The sequence below is a fragment of the Cherax quadricarinatus genome, chromosome 82 (assembly GCF_038502225.1).
Source record: "Cherax quadricarinatus isolate ZL_2023a chromosome 82, ASM3850222v1, whole genome shotgun sequence".
In the NCBI taxonomy this organism is placed as follows: Eukaryota; Metazoa; Arthropoda; class Malacostraca; order Decapoda; family Parastacidae; genus Cherax; species Cherax quadricarinatus.
The window spans coordinates 5,629,579-5,650,880 of record NC_091373.1 but is presented as its reverse complement, the minus strand read 5'-3'; the positions used below and the strand labels follow the sequence as shown (position 1 = coordinate 5,650,880).

At 40.5% G+C, this 21,302-nt stretch overlaps 1 protein-coding gene across 5 annotated transcripts in view; it reads left to right on the top strand.

Moving 5' to 3' along the window:
* Positions 1-4,472: 4,472 nt before the first annotated feature.
* LOC128702865 (type 2 phosphatidylinositol 4,5-bisphosphate 4-phosphatase) overlaps positions 4,473-21,302 on the top strand; it is a 59,665-nt gene continuing 42,835 nt past the window's right edge. The window contains exons 1-5 of one of the 5 annotated variants that reach the window (XM_070102561.1): positions 4,473-4,531; positions 5,662-5,839; positions 15,881-16,056; positions 20,237-20,446; positions 21,119-21,168. In XM_070102561.1, the coding sequence (XP_069958662.1) occupies positions 4,523-4,531; positions 5,662-5,839; positions 15,881-16,056; positions 20,237-20,446; positions 21,119-21,168 (623 nt within the window). In that variant the 5' untranslated portion in view covers positions 4,473-4,522. Of the gene's footprint in view, positions 4,532-4,661; positions 4,681-4,944; positions 5,082-5,661; positions 5,840-15,880; positions 16,057-20,236; positions 20,447-21,118; positions 21,169-21,302 lie in introns of those variants that run through there. The other 4 variants (XM_070102560.1, XM_053797320.2, XM_053797316.2 and 1 more) reach the window with 4 other exon arrangements.

Below are 21,302 nucleotides of genomic sequence, written 5' to 3'. Positions count from 1 at the left end.
CTAATAGCGAAAAGCAAAGGGGCGGAGCCAGGAGCTGTGACATGAGCTATCACTCGACCCCTGCAACCACAATTAGATGAATTAGGTGGGTACATACGTCACCACTGGTTAAGATATACAAGTGACTGGATTCGGGACAGTTGCCACAGATCTAAAAGACAGTGAATATAACTCCCTAAATTTAAGAAAGGAGACAGACAGGAGGCATTGAACTACAGGAGGCACTGAACTACAGGAGGAACTGAACAAGGCAGTGAACTACATGAGGCACTGAATTACAGGAGGAACTGAACTACACGAGGCACTAAACTACACGAGACACTTAACTACACGAGGCATTAAACTACACGAGGCACTAAACTACACGAGGCACTGAACTACACGAGGCACTGAACAACACGAGGCACTGAACAACACGAGGCACTGAACTACACGAGGCACTGAACAACACGAGGCACTAAACTACACGAGGCACTGAACTACACGAGGCACTGAACTACACGAGACACTGAACAACACGAGGCACTGAACTACACGAGACACTGAACTACACGAGGCACTGAACTACACGAGACACTGAACTACACGAAGCACTGAACTACACGAGACACTGAACTACACGAGACACTGAACTACACGAGGCACTGAACTACACGAGGCACTGAACTACACGAGGCACTGAACTACACGAGGCACTGAACTACACGAGACACTGAACTACACGAGACACTGAACTACACGAGAAACTGAACTACACGAGACACTGAACCACACGAGGCACTGAACTACACGAGACACTGAACTACACGAGACACTGAACTACACGAGGCACTGAACTACACGAGGCACTGAACTACACGAGGCACTGAACTACACGAGACACTGAACTACACGAGGCACTGAACTACACGAGGCACTGAACTACAGAGGTAACGAAAACAGAAGATATTACATCCGTATACTGTCAAGAAAAAAATAGGACCAGACGGATTAGCACCACAGGCTTTAAAAGAATGAGCAGAAGAATTATAACTACACTGGATTTGTTTTAGAGTTTTACTACGAGAGGGTGAACTGAGAGACAAATGGAAGATGGCACTAAATGTGCCATAGAATTCGGAGGGTAGAGATGAGAAGATGGTGTGAAGTTTCTATGTATGTGCATGTGTGTTTATGTATACATATGTACTGAAGTATTGAACGCTCTGAATATATAATATGTAGAGCAGTATGTGTGGATACGTAGTATGTTACGTAGGACCTGGTGTTTACATAGTGGAGATCTGTGTTGTCTGGACTCTGAGTGATTGTGTCAATAGCAGATATTTGTAGGATTATGCTTTGCGATGATTCTCTGTTGTAGACTCCCAAGTAGGTATACCAGAGGTGAGGATAAGAGCAGAATTACCGAGTAGTAGAGAGTAGGTAATGTTGGTCGTGGTGCATTGTAACGTATTGAGTCTGAAAGAATGCCAGCTATGCACTAGATATGTGTTGAATGTGTTAAATTTAAGTTGACTGTCAAGGTGAATACCCAAGAATTTTCCCTCGTCTTTCACTGTGTGCATTATTGATTTTAACATTCAGTCGAACATTATTAACAGTATTCCCAACCATCGTATAGTATATCTCATCAAATTTTTTTTATTCAAAGTGGTAGTTCAATGGAATTAATTAAAAAAGAAAGTAATAAGCGTTACAGCCATTGTCTATACTTGGAGTATACCTTTTATTTTCAACATGATATAATGTTTGTAGAGAGATGGTAACACTTAGTTGTTTAGGCAGGAAGCCCATAGTTATGTAGAACATTGCGGGCAAGCTTAAATAACATCACGAGCATAGCTCTGCTCCTGTAGCTACAAATAGGTAAATACAGAAATAGAGGAAGCCTGAGCAGTGTATGAATGGGGAAGGTAGAGACTGGGTTAACTTGCTCACCGGAAGTCTCTCTCCCTCTCTCTCTCTTTCTCAACATGCTTATTTGGCTTCTGCATCTTTTTTCTCTTTCTCTCGCTAAGAAAATAACTTCAGGTAAATATTATGTGTAGGAGAAGGCGTTAAATCCGTAGGGGTCATACGTTGCCTGAGAAATGTCGTTTTCTTGCTATTTCGGAAGTAAAATGTATGGAACGCAGGAGGGAGAGATACATGATTATATACACCTGGAATATCCTAGAGGGACTAGTACCGAACTTGCACACGAAAATCTCTCACTACGAAAGCAAAAGACTTGGCAGACGATGCAACATCCCCCCAATGAAAAGCAGGGGTGTCACTAGCACGTTAAGAGACCATACAATAAGTGTCAGGGGCCCGAGACTGTTCAACTGCCTCCCAGCATACATAAGGGGGATTACCAACAGACCCCTGGCTGTCTTCAAGCTGGCACTAGACAAGCACCTAAAGTCGGTTCCTGACCAGCCGGGCTGTGGCTCGTACGTTGGTTTGCGTGCAGCCAGCAGTAACAGCCTGGTTGATCAGGCTCTGATCCACCAGGAGGCCTGGTCACAGACCGGGCCGCGGGGGCGTTGACCCCCGGAACTCTCTCCAGGTAAAATAATGCCTTTTGTACAAATGTCATATATGAATTTGATTTAATCTGAATCAGGGAGGGAATCACTAAATCCGTAGGGGTTATATAACGCCTGGGGGAATGGGACGCAATGAGATTGGATCCCAGAAAATATTCTTATCACGAGAAAAGAAGAAAAGAATGACGAATAATGTGGAATTTAATGAAAAAAAATAATGCAGAATGCTCATGGTCATTCTCAATAAAAGAAATTTTAAAATAATCCAGCCATTCAGGACTGTTTTATAGTTTCTGTTCGAAAGTGAGGGTTAGTTGTGAATTGTGTCAGCCAGGGTATTGTGGGTTAGTTGCGAATTGTGCCAGCCAGGGTGTTGTGGGTTAATTGTGAATTGTGTCAGCCAGGGTGTTGTGGGTTAGTTGTGAATTGTGTCAGCCAGGGTGTTGTGGATCAGTTGTGAATTGTGTCAGCCAGGGTGTTGTGGGTTAATTGTGAATTGTGTCAGCCAGGGTGTTGTGGGTCAGTTGTGAATTGTGTCAGCTAGGGTGTTGTGGGTTAATTGTGAATTGTGTCAGCCAGGGTGTTGTGGGTCAGTTGTGAATTGTGTCAGCCAGGGTGTTGTGGGTTAGTTGTGAATTGTGTCAGCCAGGGTGTTGTGGGTCAGTTGTGAATTGTGTCAGCCAGGGTGTTGTGGGTTAGTTGTGAATTGTGTCAGCCAGGCTGTTGTGGGTTAATTGTGAATTGTGTCAGCCAGGGTACTGTGGGTTAGTAGTGAATTGTATTAGCCAGGGTATTGTGGATTAGTTGTGAATTGTGTCAGCCAGGGTACTGTGGGTTAGTTGTGAATTGTATCAGCCAGGGTATTGTGGGTTAGTTGTGAATTGTGTCAGCCAGGGTATTGTGGGTTAGTTGTGAATTGTGTCAGCCAGGGTATTGTGGGTTAGTTGTGAATTGTGTCAGCTAGGGTATTGTGGGTTAGTTGTGAATTGTGTCAGCCAGGGTACTGTGGGTTAGTTGTGAATTGTCAGCCAGGGTATTGTGGGTAAGTTGTGAATTGTGTAAGCCAGGGTATTGTGGGTTAGTTGTGAATTGTATAAGCCAGGGTACTGTGGGTTAGTTGTACATAGTAATAATCTGGGTAGAATTACCGACAATATGTTAATTAAAAGGACACAAGTACAACTAATGTGACATTTTTACTGTGGCAACGTTTCGCTCTCCAGGATCTTTGTCAAGCAGTTACAAGCAATACAGGGACACAGAGGGTATGTGTATACATACCCTCTGTGTCCCTGTATTGTTTGTAACTACTTGACAAAGATCCTGGAGAGCGAAATGTTGCTTCAGTAAAAATTTCGCATTAGTTACACCTGTCATTTTAGCTAGTAGTAAATTATTTCAGGTACTGTTTTTTAGCTGGAACAATTTACAAATAGTTCATGAACCTTCACTCCAGGTAAACTCCAGGTAGTAATAGTTGACCAAGGTTTTAAGTTGAAGCCGATTGAATAAGGTGTTCTGAAGTTTTAAACGAAAACAAGCGAGAAAACTGTAGCTAACACTACAACATTTAATAATAATAATAATAATAATAATAATAATAATAATAATAATAATAATAATAATAATATTTATTTCTACAAGTACATGTACAAGGTATACAGACCATAGCTGACATCATTAATATATTGTATATGAAGCTGCTTGTTATGCAGAGCGTTTCGTCCAAATTAGGGTATTTTTTCCCCAGGATGCGACCCACACCAGTCGACTAACACCCAGGTACTTATTTTACTGATTGGTGAACAGTGACAGCAGGTGTCTTAAGGAAACACGTCCAAATGTTTTCACACTGACACATTAAGTGTCAGGGGCCCAAGACTGCTCAACTGCCTCCCAGCATACATAATGGGGATTACCAATAGACCCCTGGCTGTCTTCAAGAGGGAGCTGGACAGGCACCTAACGTCAGTACCTGACCAGCCAGGATGTGGCTTGTACGTTGGTTTACGTGTGGGCAGCAGTAACAGCTTGGTGGATCAGACACTGCTCCACCGCGAGGCCTGGTCATGGACCGAGCCGAGGGGGGCATTGACCCCCCAAAACACCCTCTACGTACCGGGGATCGAACCACGGACCTCAGTGTGTGAGCTGAGTGCCCTACTAACCTACAGAGTGACTTAGTGACTTCCATTGGGATGCTGAGAATGTGCTCAGTAACCTTGGTCACTAGGCACCTGCACTTGCCAATTGTTCCTAGAATCTAGTCATTGTTACCATATACAAGCGTTCAATATTTAAATCCGCTAAGATGATGAATTCTCGAGTTCTGAGAGAAATTAAATCGAAACACGAACAAGCGTACAAGCAGAGACAGACTAGTTGACTCGCGTGTTGTTCAACATAACTAACAAGGAAGCTTATTGAAGTGGAGAGAGCCTAGGTTGTTGCTGTTCACGGTATCCTAGCTTGTTCGAGGCAGACTTAATCACAGTGTCCACAACTGGTTCAGACATATGAGAGTTGCAGGATTATGGGCTACCCTAGGTACTTTACACATATGTTACTGTGTATGATAATTGTACCAATGTGTACCTGTACCTAAATAAACTTAACTTATTACTTAGCTGATCCTACCCCACTCCTTTGATGTATGAACACTTAATTCACGTACCACCACCTGACCTCACCATATCTGATCCCGCATGATATATTTTCCCTCTATTCACTATATATTTTGTATTTATTAAGTTTGTCGGTGTTACACCTAATATTTGTACTATGAGGCGACTTGTCCACACCTGATTGGTAGCAGGGTTAAATCCCACTTATTATTTGGCTCTGTTGGCGTAGCCTAGGGTCGTGTGTACATAATTTACTATATGAAACTACTGCAAAGGTTTACAGATTATGAGACTTAAATAAACATTACTTCGTTAGTTACATTTGCCGCCATAAAGTTACATTTAAACCTCCCGGGCAACATTTGTTTGCGAGGTGTCATGATGCCAACCTGGTAAAATTAACTCTCTGGAAATTAAATAAATGTAATACTCTTTATAAAAGGCATTCAACTGTATAGAAAAGCTACTGAGCTACTAAGGTAAATCTTTTCCTCATTTGCTAGGGAATTGCACATGAATTTCATCGTGTAATCGAATTTCAACGAAATGATAATACGAATTATTGGAACGGCGCTCATATGATCATTACAATGGCAGAGGAGCGAACCCCGCTCATCGGAGGTGGCCAAAATGTGCTGGGACAAGCTTCCTACGGGGGATCCGTGTCTCCTACAAGCCAGGGTAAGTAGTTTGATCCCGTGGTGTGCCTCCAGAGTGACATCTCGCTAAATATTTCCAGTTACAGAGGAGGAAATGAGGAAGTAAGCTGGTTGACACCTCCACTCTGGCCGCTGTGATCATCTTGACAACAAGATATTCCATGACGTCTACACACCCCTTTTTCAGAGCACACCTGTGATTCCTGCCATCACGGCCGTCTGCAGCCTCCAGGAGCTCCAGTGCGAGGAATAGTGCCATGATATGATGACTAGAGGAGTAATGGGAGGGTGTATCGGGTGGGGGAGGCACCTGAGTGATGGTACATCTGTCACATGATCTTTGTAACTCAATACATTTTTCTCTGTTAATCACTTTATTGCTACTCTGACTTACCTATCAGAATGTAGGCACCTATATTATGTACCAATTATGTACCCTTAACTTTCAGGCTACCACCCATAAAACAAGTATGGGTACGTTAATAAAATAATTCTTTATTGATCAGCGTTACAATGGTTAGTTATATTTCATGTGGTTAGTTTTTTTTATAATATAAACACACTGATGTGAGTATATGTTAAACTTAAAGCCATTTATATGAAGACATCCCACTGGAAATGTCACACCCAAGAGCCACTCTCCTTTGTACAAACATTGTATCATGCTGAGATAAACGTTATTATTACTCTGACTGTTTTTTAGGGTTATCCTAGGTAATTTACACTGATAATTGTACTTGGGTGTACCTGAGCCTTAATAAACTTAAGTAACATTTGGGTCAAACTCAGTCTAAAACTTATTTTTAGCTTCATAATTGGGCAAAGAATGGATGACAGGCATGCTGAGTGCACATATACCTAGACTATCGGTCAATGTACTCTATATTATCTAAGTGACACACAGGGATACCCAGTAGGATTACCTCCCATCCTTGGTTAAATCTAAATAATGCACTGTTGTATATGTAGTGCTTGTGGCTCACATCTGAAAGACCTGGGTTCAGTTCCAACACAAGTGGTACTGTTATGCTTGTTTCCTCGGTTAACCTAAGAGTAAGATAAGATTTGTTGGGGTTTTCAACATGGAGGGTTAGCCCCTAGGATAACCCAAGAAAGTCTGTCGTCAAGGACTGTCTTTCTTATTGCTATTGTGGTCCTTCAGTCTTGTTTCCCCCACTTCCCCAGGATAGCACCCATAACAGTTGACTAATGCCCAGGTACCTACTTATTACTAGGTAAACCGGGACAGCAGGTGTTAGGAGACTAACGCATTGAGGTCCGTGGTTCGATCCCTGGTATGAGCAGAAACGTTGGGGTGTGTTTCCTTGGGACACCTGCTGACCTGTTCACCTAGCAGTAAATAGGTACCTGGGTGTTAGCCAACTGGTGTGGGTTGCATCCGGAAGGCAAAATTAGCCTAATTTGGCTGAACTGCTCTGCCTGACAAGGGGAGCTTTCTAAATAGTATGTCATTTATGTCAGCTAGATTTGTATAAGTTGTATCATGTCCTTGTAGATATAAAAAATTTCATCATTTATTATTTACTGCTAAGTGAATATGGACAGCAGATGTAAGGTAACATTACCAATGTTTCCACTCAACCAGGGATTGAACCATGGACACTCAGTATGCGAGGCAAGTTCATTGCCAATCAAGTCTACCAACTGTTGTGCGTTGCATATTAGGGGAAGAGAAAAAATCAATAGCATTAAGTCGTTATGGATATATTAGGTTATTGTGGGTTACTCTCTCGCTGGGTTAATAATTCAAATAGAAATAAATGCTCATAGCATCTGTGTGCTCTTTAAACCTTTGTAAAAAATTTTGTATGCTGAAAATTTTATTTATATTATCCCAGAGAATTAATTACCCAGGATAACCCAGTATAGCTGCCCTGGCTTATTTCCATTGGAATCCTTTGATCCTCTTCACCAGGATATAACCCATTATAGTTGTCTGACACCCAGGTAATCTACTTATTGCCAGGTGTAACCAGAGGGGACAGTGTCCAGGATACCTTTGTCAGTTTTGTCAAAGTTAGACACTAAAGTAAACATGGTACTAGGTGAGAATACAATTTGTAGCACCTTCATTAGATAGCCAGGCTTTAAACACCAGCTACACAGCAGTAATAGTGAAATGGACTGCCTGACCATGTCGAGATCAATTTCATTATAAGATAGTTTAGGAAAACTAAAAAAAGAAGTACCCAATGGGTAAAGCCTCAGAAAATGAGAAATGGGATTTTTTTTATAGTTAATGTTCATGCAGCTGTTACATTCAACTGATTTTGTTTTTCTTTCTGATGCTCATGTAATTCTTTTTCACATAAAAACAAAAGATATACAGTTTCCAGTGTATATGCAGTAAAACATATACATACTGTACACAGTAACAAAATTCAAATTATTAGAATTGCCATTTGTACATAAGAAATGCTATAAACAGTAATAATATACTGCGTAAAAATAGACTAGACTGTAAAAATTTCAGATGTCTTGATGAAAACTTGCTAGGTGAACTGTGCACTCACACTGATGCACAGTTTAGAGGGTATACTACTAAGGGCTCAGTAAAAATAAGCCTCTGGGGGTTAATTACAATAATTCTTCTATGTAGGTACATAAAAATGATATAGTGAGTGTCTAGGATAATCCAGTGTTACAAAAAAAAAAAGTTGTATTTTCAGTATTTCCATTGGTATCCTTAAAATTAAATTCTCACTTTTTTGTAACTTTGCTTTATCAAAATTTTATCACTTTTCAGTTATAGTACTGAACATTTTGAAGAGTTGAGATAATCATAGTGTATTTGCTATAGTGTTTTGGTGCTTGGAGCCAGTCAAAATATTCATATGAATCATAGGATATGAAGCAGACTATTGGGAGGCTGTGTTGTGGCTAATGGAGAGATTAACTGTATGTGTGTGTGGGGGGGGAAGGGGGGAAAGTTATATTAAAATAAAGCTATGTGCTATTCCTTCCATATGCAACATTAATATGTAGTCATAATAAATACATGCAAATATTTTGTTTTATAATTCATAAGATGGATTTATTAGTAGTACATACAATATTACAAATAAAAAATAATTTTATTTAAAAATAACGTGTGCATAGCAAAGTTTGGGCATAATATAGTACGTATTTTTTTTTTTTTTTTTACGAAGTCCATATTATGCTCAGCATTGCAGTAAGTGTTTGAATGAGCAAAATAAAAATTCTAGGTAAAGGAAAAAACAGTAGTATGTAACTGGTACATGTATACAGGAGGGCCCCGCTTTACGGCGTTTCACTTTACGGCGTTCCGCTAATACGGTCATTTCAAATTATGACCAAAACTCGCTATACGGCTCCCCCCACCTGACTTTCTAATACGGTCACCACGCCCCACCTTGTTTGTTTACATTCTTCGTGAGCTCAGTAAGCACTAAGTCTCTCCATTTTGTCTGGAAACTCCAAAATTTCAAATGTTTTTAAAAGTTATTTCATATTTTATATATACTCTGATAATTATACTTATGTATATCTGTACTTAAATAAACTTACATACTGTGCTGGCATGCAGGTACACATTAAAATCAGTAAGAGTGTCTTATGTCTCCAGACGTCATATTAGTAATGATTATAATAATCATCGAGTCTCGTTTAAATGTCGTATACTACGTTAAATACACATTTTCATTAATCCATCTATGATATTTTTTCAAAATTATATAATAAACATGATACATAACATAAAAAAGATGATAAATACACCCCACAATAGAATAAATAAACATAAATATGAGATGTGGTAGCCAGATAACTTGTACAAGTGACGCCAAGAATAACATTTTCTCTAATCTAACATAAGAGGAAATGTGTTACTGGGGGTAACTGTAGAAAATTATTCCTTTCGTATGTAAGTAAGTTTATTCAGGTATACACAAATACAGTTACATAGATTATCATGCATAACAACATATGTGTAGAGAACCTAGGATAACCCAAAAAAGTCAGTGACTTATTTCCATTGCCTTCACTCAGAGCATAATTTCTTCTCAAAATGATGTTACATGAGAATGGGAGTGTTCTTTATTTATTCTACCGTATCAATGTAGAGACAACCTGTACACAATGTAACTTGTACACAAACCAGACATGTACACTTTGTTTACAAAACTTACCTTCGCCTGGTTTGTTTACATAACTCTGCACCTGTACTCGCTCATGCACTCATTCTTTCTCTCTCTCATTTATTCGTTTTATCTCATTTACTTACTCCTGACCCTACATTAAGACTTCAAATATTTTAAGGTAAGTAATGAGTGAACTGTATATACATTTTATCGCTCTGGGATGCTTAAATATCATAGAATTGTATGTGTGGGTGGGGTGGCCTGGTATGGTAGCCTGGCTGACTACCATACATACCACACTTGATTTCTTACAATAAATACTACTTGTCTTACCCTAGATTAAGACTATAAATATTTTAAGGTAAGTAATGAGTGCACTATGTGTGTATTGTACTTTTTTATTGTTTTTTGATGCCTGGTTCTATTGCTAACTTAATATATGTTAGTGTAAACTTGTTATCTAGTGTTTGTATGCATTTGTAAGTGGAAAAAAAGGGTGTTCCTCTTTAAGGCGGTTTCCGCTTTACGGCGGTAGCCTGGAACCTAACCAGCCGTATAAGTGGGGCCCTCCTGTACTGCCAAAAAAAAAAAAAAATGGTAATACACATAATCTGCACATAGCTTAAAACGATGTTATGGTCCAATTTGCGGGTTATTTGGGTATTGTTCCAGTCACGGTATTATGCCTTTTTGTTTTTAAAAATGGTAATCATGAACTATAGTACAGCACTGTAGGGAGTCGTATAAAAAAAAATTACATGCTGGGTTAGTGAATAATGTGGCTTCAAAAACACTGCTGTACAATGAACTCTAACGGATTTATAAGGGGAAGGGGGGGGGGTATGATATTGTAAGTTGTTTGAAACTTAGGTGTTATGGAAAAAAATTTTCACGATTGTAACAAAAATTTTGAGTGGAAGACAAACGGACACCTGTAGTACTAGAGTAAAATATTTTGTTGTCTAGTAATTTTATAGTATACTTTATGTAATTTACATTAATTTTGCTTTTGTAGTGGAGACACGAGGTGTAAACTGCCATGATTGATAGTGGTGACTATTATTACGAGTTTGACTAGTGGGGTTGATCATGGACTGGGCCGCGGGGGCATTGACCCTCGAAAACACCCTCCAGGTATACACTAAATTTAAGAGCACAGTCTGTAAGCTTATCCTTGCTTCTACAGATACCTGGAGTTACCTGGAAAGAGTTCCGGGGGTCAACGCCCCCGTGGCCTGGTCTGTGACCAGGCCTCCTGGTGGATCAGAGCCTGATCAGCCAGGCTGTTGCTGCTGGCTGCATGCAAACCAACGTACGAGCCACAGCCCGGCTGGTCAGGAACGGACTTTAGGTGCTTGTCCAGTGCCAGCTTGAAGACTGCCAGGGGTCTGTTGGTAATCCCCCTTATGTATGCTGGGAGACAGTTGAACTGTCTCGGGCCCCTGGCACTTATTGTATGGTCTCTTAACGTGCTAATGACACCCCTGCTTTTCATTGGGGGGATGTTGCATCGTCTGCCAAGTCTTTTGCTTTCGTAGCGAGTGATTTTCGTGTGCAAGTTCGGTACTAGTCCCTCTAGGATTTTCCAGGTGTATATAATCATGTATATCTCCTGCCTGCGTTCCAGGGAATACAGGTTTAGGAACCTCAAGCGCTCCCAGTAATTGAGGTGTTTTATCTCCGTTATGCGCGCCGTGAAGGTTCTCTGTACATTTTCTAGGTCAGCAATTTCACCTGCCTTGAAAGGTGCTGTTAGTGTGCAGCAATATTCCAGCCTAGATAGAACAAGTGACCTGAAGAGTGTCATCATGGGCTTGGCCTCCCTAGTTTTGAAGGTTCTCATTATCCATCCTGTCATTTTTCTAGCAGATGCGATTGATACAATGTTATGGTCCTTGAAGGTGAGATCCTCCAACATGATCACTCCCAGGTCTTTGACGTTGGTGTTTCTCTCTATTTTGTGGCCAGAATTTGTTTTGTACTCTGATGAAGATTTAATTTCCTCGTGTTTACCATATCTGAGTAATTGAAATTTCTCATCGTTGAACTTCATATTGTTTTCTGCAGCCCACTGAAAGATTTGGTTGATGTCCGCCTGGAGCCTTGCAGTGTCTGCAATGGAAGACACTGTCATGCAGATTTGGGTGTCATCTGCAAAGGAAGACACTGTGCTGTGGCTGACATCGTTGTCTATGTCGGATATGAGGATGAGGAACAAGATGGGAGCGAGTACTGTGCCTTGTGGAACAGAGCTTTTCACCGTAGCTGCCTAGGACTTTACTCTGTTGACGACTACTCTGTGTTCTGTTAGCGAGGAAATTATAGATCCATCGACCGACTTTTCCTGTTATTCCTTTAGCACGCATTTTGTGCGCTGTTACGCCATGGTCACACTTGTCGAAGGCTTTTGCAAAGTCTGTATATATTACATCTGCATTCTTTTTGTCTTCTAGTGCATTTAGGACCTTGTCGTAGTGATCCGACAGTTGAGACAGACAGGAGCAACCCGTTCTAAACCCATGTTGCCCTGGGATGTGTAACTGATGGGTTTCTAGATGGGTGGTGATCTTGCTTCTTAGGACCCTTTCAAAGATTATGATATGGGATGTTAGTGCTATCGGTCTGTAGTTCTTTGCTGTTGCTTTACTGCCCCCTTTGTGGAGTGGGGCTGTCTGTTGTTTTTAGTAACTGTGGGATGACCCCCGTGTCCATGCTCCCTCTCCATAGGATGGAAAAGGCTCGTGATAGGGGCTTCTTGCAGTTCTTGATGAACACGGAGTTCCATGAGTCTGGCCCTGGGGCAGAGTGCATGGGCATGTCATTTATCGCCTGTTCGAAGTCATTTGGCGTCAGGATAACATCGGATAGGCTTGTGTTAACCAAATTTTGCGGCTCTCATAAAAAATTCATTTTGATCTTCGACTCTCAGTCTGGTTAGCGGCTTGCTAAAAACTGAGTCATATTGGGACTTGAGTAGCTCACTCATTTCCTTGCTGTCATCTGTGTAGGACCCATCTTGTTTAAGTAGTACTGGACGTTGTTCTCAACTTTGATTTGGCATAGGAGAAGAAATACTTTGGGTTTCTTTCGATTTCATTTATGGCTTTTAGTTCTTCCCGCGATTCCTGACTCCTATAAGATTCCTTTAGCTTAAGTTCGATGCTTGCTATTTCTCTGACCAGTGTCTCCCTACGCATTTCAGATATATTGGCCTCTTTTAGCCGCTCTGTTATTCTTTTCCGTCGCCTGTAAAGGGAGCGCCTGTCTCTTTCTATTTTACATCTACTACTCCTTTTTCTTAGAGGAATAAGCCTTGTGCATACATCGAGTGCCACCAAGTTAATCTGTTCTAGGCATAAGTTGGGGTCTGTGTTGCTTAGTATATCTTCCCAGCTTATATCGGTTAGGACTTGGTTTACTTGGTCCCACTTTGTTTTTGTTATTGAAGTTGAATTTGGTGAATGCTCCCTCATGACTAGTCTCATTATGTCAGTCTGGGGCTCCACGCATACATGTCTGAACCTCAATTATGTTGTGATCTGAGTATATTGTTTTTGATATGGTGACATTTTGCTGGTTTAAATTGAATTTTGTGCAGAGATTTAAAAGCTCGTGTGAGTGTGAGTTTTCATCAGAGCTGCCTCCTGGTGTTATTACTGCAACAATATTATTTGCTATATTCCTCCATTTTAGGTGCCTTAAGTTGAAATCCCCCAGGAGCAAGATGTTGGGTGCAGGAGCTGGAAGATTTTCCAGACAGTGGTCAATTTTTAACAGCTGTTCCTGGAATTGCTGGCTTGTAGACTACCACAATGACTAGGTTTTGGTTCTCGACCTTTACTGCTAAAACTTCCACTACATCATTTGAGGCATTAAGCAGTTCCGTGCAAACAAGTGACTCTGCAATGTACAGGCCAACCCCCCCCTTTTGCCTGTTCACTCTGTCACATCTGTATAGGTTGTAACCTGGGATCTATATTTCGTTGTCCAAGTGATCCTTTACGTGGGTCTCAGTGAAAGCCGCGAACATTGCCTTTGCCTCTGCAAGCAGTCCACGGATGAAAGGTATTTTGTTGTTTGTTGCTGGCTTTAGACCCTGTATATTTGCAAAGAAGAATGTCATTGGACTGGTGGTATTGTTGGTACTGGGGCGGATTTTTTTTCTGGCATTAGTATCTGTATCTGTTGGTTTGGAGTGGAGGCCATCGACTGTGGTTCCACTCCAGGAATGACTGGATTTGGTGTACGATTTCTGCCATTTCCTGCCAGTTTTTTTCTTTCCTGGCACTAAAAAACCTCTCTTGAGTGGCTGTGGCTACCCAGGTTTTCCCATGGCCTGGATGTTTTGTATCTTTTTGTCCCCTTTAGATGGTGTGCCTGGCAATTTAAGTTATAGCACAGTCTTTCCTGTACTGAAGAGGTACACATTTCAGGGTGAAAAAGCTTACAGGAAGGGAGTTTGCATTTTCCTGTTGTCATATGGGCATGGCATTTTCTAGGGTGGTCATAGTTGCACGTCACGTCTGTTTTTCCAGATTTCCCATGTCTGCAGATACCAAGTGCATAGTATGTGCACAGGCTTGGTTTCCGTTTGCCTTGGGTTTCTGTGACTGTATTCCCTGTTGGTGCATGTTTCCCTGTCTTATTCCTATCCTCCCTAGCACCAACAATGGAGCTCCCACCAGTTGTTTTTGGTAATATATCCTCACTATTGCTAGTGGAGTCCTCTTGTTTGCTATTTCCTGTGGTATTTCTAGTTTGCAATATTGGTTTTATCTTATCTTTGACTACACTTGTTTCCCCACTACGGCTCCTGTCCCCAATGAGGTCATTTATATGTATTCCTTCCTGCGTATAATTCCCGACTACCTGGGCAAAATCTCCAGCTTCACCATTACTGTCTCCCAGGACAGCACCTCCAGCTTCACCATTACTGTCTCCCAGGACAGCACCTCCAGCTTCACCATTACTGTCTCCCAGGGCAGCACTATCAGCCCCACATCAGACACTTTCTTAACATTGTCCCCTCACATACCCATGTCACAAAGTTGCCAGACTCTACCTTCTTTTTGTTTCTGCTTAACACTGAGAGCCACACTATTCCTTTCGATACCTTCACTTGCTTGAGAAGCCATTATACAATACAGTACCATTTTTATTTCTTTACAAGTTTACATTGAGATTCTGTAGTTACAATAATGAGTTGCAGTGCAGAGAGAGCCAGTATCATGCCATGGCATTATGGACAGACTTAATTAATGGCTTACTGACTACTTAATATGTACTAGAGAAATTGATCATAGTTTGTTTAAGCAGACAGTAAGTTAGTTAAGTTTTACAATCAAGTTATAATTTGGGGTTATTACATTGCGACAATTTGAAAGTATTTTGTAGGTTGTGTATATCAAATAGTAAATATTTAAGTTATATTATTGAACATAATATTCTTAATTGCATTTTATATAATATGTTAATGAAGTCACATTAAACACTAAAACAAGGTAAAATTGGAGACTGAAAAATGTGTGCATGACTGAGCACAAACAGTAAACTGGCATGGGTGGTCTGTGGCTCAGGGAACAATGAAAACAGACAGGTTGTGAATGTGGTTGCTCTGGCCCATACCAGATTAACAGTGGAGTCATCGGAAGACAACCTGTCAATATTACTCCAAGTGGGTTTAGTGCTTCTATTTGATTATAATAATAATGACACTATTACTACAAACAAAATTCGGAGCCACAGACTTGTTTCCATTTTGTCCGGTGCTTCCAGTGTTTTATCCACATTTGTTGAAATCCATTAAATGGAGGCCCATTAATTAGAGGTTTACTGTAGTATGTATATAAATTTTGCAAAGGTGATGGATTAGTTCAGTTTTTATATTTTGAAGGAATTTTTATTCATTTATGATTGATTGATCTTGGTTTACTTTCTCATAGGAACAGGTGAAGGAACATTGGTGTCCCCAGTTGGTCCAGATGAATTACCTCCACCATACACTCCATCATCCAATGGTGTGCCCATGGTCACCTGCCGAGTATGTCAGGCCATGATTGACATCTCTGGCAAAGTAGATCAACACGTTGTGAAGTGCAACCAGTGTAATGAAGCAACGGTAAGGATAAAATAATTTTAATAATTGCTGGTAAGATAAGTTGGACAATACCAAATATTTAATTACTTTCACACACTACGCATGAATAACTACCTTATTTTCTGGCATGTAAGGCTCACGAGTTTCGGCTGCTTGCTGGCACAATGTTTCCAAGCATTTGTAATGTAATGTTAGTAAGCAACTGCTGAAGTGCAACTCAAAACCTACCCTGACCTTGAGCATATATGGAACAGGGTGATTTTTCGAAGACTTTGTGGGGAGGGTGGAAAGCATGCTTTATATGCTGGAAAATACAGTATGTACTTGAATATATGGGATGTGTGCATCTATGATGGTATTCGGTGAGAATAGTGTGTTGCTGCTTTGAGATAGTCTGAGCATGCTCTAGTTTCTGCATAGCAGACTATAAATGTTAATATTATCTTTAATTGTTCATTGACAAGGCTGTAGAGGGGTGTGAATTGCATGTTTGTGTTCTTAGGAAGTGTGCAAGGTTTCTTCTTAACACTTACCCAGTATTATGTTTTTTTGCCTTTGTTACATTTTTACAGATATTTTCTACATTGACTTAAATCAATCTAGCAAATATTTTCAAAGATAATGCTCATATTTTAGTAAGGAAATTTGGCCCTTAAAAAATGCATGGAACACAAAAGGAGGTATTGAGCATTGAATACCTTGTTGTCACTTCAGCTTGGCCTCCTACCAAAGGTGTATTGCCAATAGAACCATATTATGCAAGTCATAGTATACAGTCATGTAATCACTCATGTCTTGTGTCAGTCACACATTTAACTGTCTTAGCTGCAGTAAACAACTGACAGATTAGAAGGATGAACATTTAGCACTTCATTATTGTTTTATTTAGAAGGATAGACTGCAGGATGTTGCCAGGACTTGCTGCTTCAAGACTGGCAGTTAAGTCTCCAGCACTCCTTACATAATTTGTTACCTTCACAAAATGTTGAAGTACTCATTTCATGTTGCTAGCATTACATTATAAATGCATTTGTGAAAGAATGTTACATATTTTTTTTTCAACAAACTGGCCATATCCCACCAAGGCAGGATGACCTAAAACGAAAAACCGAAGTTTTTCTTTTTAAAATTAATGATGTATACAGAAGAAGGGGTTACTAGCTCCTTGCTTCTGGCATTTTAGTTGCCTCTTATGACACGCATGGCTTAGAGTAAGAATTCTGTTCCGCTTTACCACGGAGATAGGAAATAACAAGAACTAGCAAGAAAATAGAAGAAAACCCAGAGGGGTGTGTTTATATATGCTTGTACATGCATGTGTAGTATGACCTGAGTGTAAGTAGAAGTAGCAAGATGTGACGTGCAAAAATGTTACTTTATTCGGGGTATATACACTCCCATATAGGCTGCCTCCCAACCAGTGAGCCAGTTACTAAGGGTTTAATGGTAAGGGTACTCATTGTTAAATCAGTACCTTGGCTCATTGACCAATCATAAATGAGCCTGCCAAATGCTGAGGTGACGTGGTTCACTCCTAGCCAGCATTTGCCAGACTTGCCTCTAGCTGGTTGAAGCACGCTGCCTTTGTCACCATGTGGTGCACTTATATTCCACTCCTGTACATAGTGTACATCTTTTTTTTTTTTTTTTTTTTTTTTTATCTCCCAACAAGTTGGCCGCCTCCCACCGAGGCAGGGTGACCCAAAAAGAAGGAAAATCCCCAGAGAAAATACTTCATCATTCAACACTTTCACCTCACTCACACATAATCACTGTCTTTGCAGAGGTGCCCAGATACCACAGTTTAGAAGCATATATAAAGATATATAACATATCCCTCCAAACTGCCAATATCCCAAACCCTTCCTTTAAGTGCAGGCATTGTACTTCCCATTTCCAGTACTCAAGTCTGGCTATGTAAAAATCGCCAGTTTCCCTGAATCCCTTCACTAAATATTACCCTGCTCACACTCCAACAACTCGTCAGGTCCCAAAAACCCTTAGTCTCCATTCACTCCTATCTAACATGCTCACACACGCTTGCTGGATGTCCAAGCCCCTCGCCCACAAAACCTCCTTTACCCCCTCCCTCCAACCTTATCGAGGATGACCCCTACCCTGCCTTCCTTCCCCTACAGATTTATACGTTCTCCATGTCATTCTACTTTGATCCATTCTCTCTAAATGACCAAACCACCTCAACAACCCCTCTTCAGCCCTCTGACTAATACTTTTATTAACTCCACACCTGTTAATTTCCACACTCCGAATTCTCTGCATAATATTTACACCACACATTGCCCTTAAACAGGACATCTCCACTGCCTCCAGCCACCTCCTCGCTGCAGCATTTACAACCCAAGCTTCACACCCATATAAGAATGTTGGTACCACTATACTTTCATACATTCCCTACTTTGCTTCCATGGATAATGTTTTTTGTCTCCACAAATACCTCGCTGCACCACTCGCCTTTTTTCCTTCATCAATTCCATGATTAACCTCATCCTTCATAAACCCATCCGCCGACACGTCAACTCCCAAATATCTGAAAACATTCACTTCTTCCATACTCCCTCTCTCCAATGTGATATCCAGTTTTTCTTTATCCAAATTGTTTGATACCCTCATCACCTTACTCTTATCTATGTTCACTTTCAACCTTTACACACCCTCCCAAACTCCTCCACCAATATTTGCAACTTTTTTTTAGAATCTCCCATAAGCACATTATCATCAGCAAAAAATAACTGTCACCTCCCATTTTGTACTTATTCCCCATAATTTAATCCCACCCCTCTCCCCAGCACCCTAGCATTTGCTTCTTTCACAACCCCATCTATAAATATATTAAACAACCATGGTGACATTACACATCCTTGCATATTGTTAGGTAAGACACATATGCAACAGTTAGGTATCTTTATTTCGAAATGTTTCGCCTACACAGTAGGCTTCTTCAGTCGAGTACAGAAAAGTTGATAGAAGCAGAAGAGACTTGAAGACGATGTAATCAGTCCATCACCCTTAAAGTTTTGAGGTGGTCAGTCCCTCAGTCTGGAGAAGAGCATTGTTCCGTAGTCTGAAACGTTTCGAAATAAAGATACCTAACTGTTGCATGTGTCTTACCTAACAACCTGTCGGTATTTTATACCATTTTAATGTTCAATCCTTGCATATAAACCTTTGGTGAAGGAAAATACAAGTTAAATATTCTGCTGAGTTTGTTTTGCTCCAACCCATTAATACCAGGTCAACAGGCCATTATTACCTGTGTTCATAAGACAGACATACCTGAAATCTTGCATATTTGAGACAAAAAAAAAAAAAAAAAAAAAAAAGACCAGCAATCCTACCATCATGTAAAACAATTACATGCTTCTGTTTTACACTCTTGGCAGGACGGTAGTACCTCCCTGGGTGGTGCTGTCTACCAACCTACTACCTAGGAATGTTATGTTTGCAAATTTCAAAAAGAAGCTTTATGCTGGAGAGATCTTAAATTTTTTATTTGCAACTTGTTAGGCATGAGAAAATTTATTGTAGAATTACCTGGAGTTTACCTGGAGAGAGTTTCGGGGGTCAACGCCCCCGCGGCCCGGTCTGTGACCAGGCCTCCTGGTGGATCAGCGCCTGATCAACCAGGCTGTTGCTGCTGGCTGCACGCAAACCAACGTACGAGCCACAGCCCGGCTGATCAGGAACTGCCTTTAGGTGCTTGTCCAGTGCCAGCTTGAAGACTGCCAGGGGTCTGTTGGTAATCCCCCTTATGTGTGCTGGGAGGCAGTTGAACAGTCTCGGTCCCCTGACACTTATTGTATGGTCTCTTAACGTGCTAGTGACACCCCTGCTTTTCATTGGGGGGATGGTGCATCGTCTGCCAAGTCTTTTGAATGGTAAGATTTATTGAATATGTAGTACAGGAAAAAAAGTCTTAATTTTTTATTTCAACATGTAGGCCGATCTCCTGCTGAGGTAGGGTGACTGACATGTTTAAAAAAAAAATACTAATATAAATTAATATTTTTGACTTTACATTATATTTCCTAGAAAACAATACTTCTGGAGGCATATAGGACATGTTGACTAGCCATACCTATACATGGATATACAGTACTTAGTATACTATAGCTAACACAGGTTGAATATTTTTAATGTAAAATGATTAAATTGTAAGTATTTACTATTTTATTTTTTGCAGCCAATAAAGAATGCTCCACCTGGCAAGAAATACGTTCGCTGCCCATGTAACTGCCTGCTGATTTGTAAAAGCTCATCGCAGCGGATAGCTTGTCCGCGACCAAATTGCAAGAGGATTATCAACTTGTCACCTTCCCCAGCAAATCCTTCTTGGCCCACTGTTCCAGGAATGTGTCGTGTTACTTGTGCTCACTGCCATGACACATTCATTGTAAGTGTATTTTACCTTTGGTTATATTTATACCTAGGCTAGGTTCCTGTACTGAAATTAAACAAGAGAGTTATTCATGGAAGCAAAAAGGGGAATGTATAAGAGTACAGGGGTATCAACGCTCTTATATGGGTTGTAAATGTTGCAACAGAGAAGGCTGGAGGCAGTGGAGATGTCTTGATGGCAATGTACATTTTTTTTTTTCTACAAGTGTTGAATTAAGTGGGTTGTGAGGGTTTTGGTCCCAGCAGGCCACTAACATAAACATTCTGGTTGACCAGGCAGTTAGTAGGGAAGCCTGGCCTCAGGCTTTCCTGCTAACAGGCCAAAACAAAAAAAAATGGATAATGCTGGAATGAAATTATGAAGGAAGATTTGAGATGTAGGGGCTTGAGCATCCAACTGGCATGCATTTGAGCTGTCGTAGTATGAACAAGGTTGTGGTGGTAAAAAGTGTGCTTGCACTTTTAACAATGGGTGGGTATACCAATGGAACATTTGGATTGTGAACTCTGTGTACAGTTAGAAAGGTGAGTGATGATTAATGTGTTTTCCTAATTTGAATTGCTGCCTTTGTGGGATAGATTTGCCTATGAAACTGATTAGTGCATAATTACTGACAGTAATACTTATTTAATAAGAGAATTATTACAGTGGATTCTTTCCTTTCAGTTTAACACACTTAACAACGCTCTTGCCAGATGTCCACATTGTAGAAAAGTGTAAGTATGTGTTGATTATGGATGAAAGCCAGATGGTTAAGTATTTGGTATGCATAATGAATAAGTACTTCGTATTCAGTATGCAAAATAAAATACAGTGCATGCACTCTGAAGGATGGGGTGGGAAAATTTAC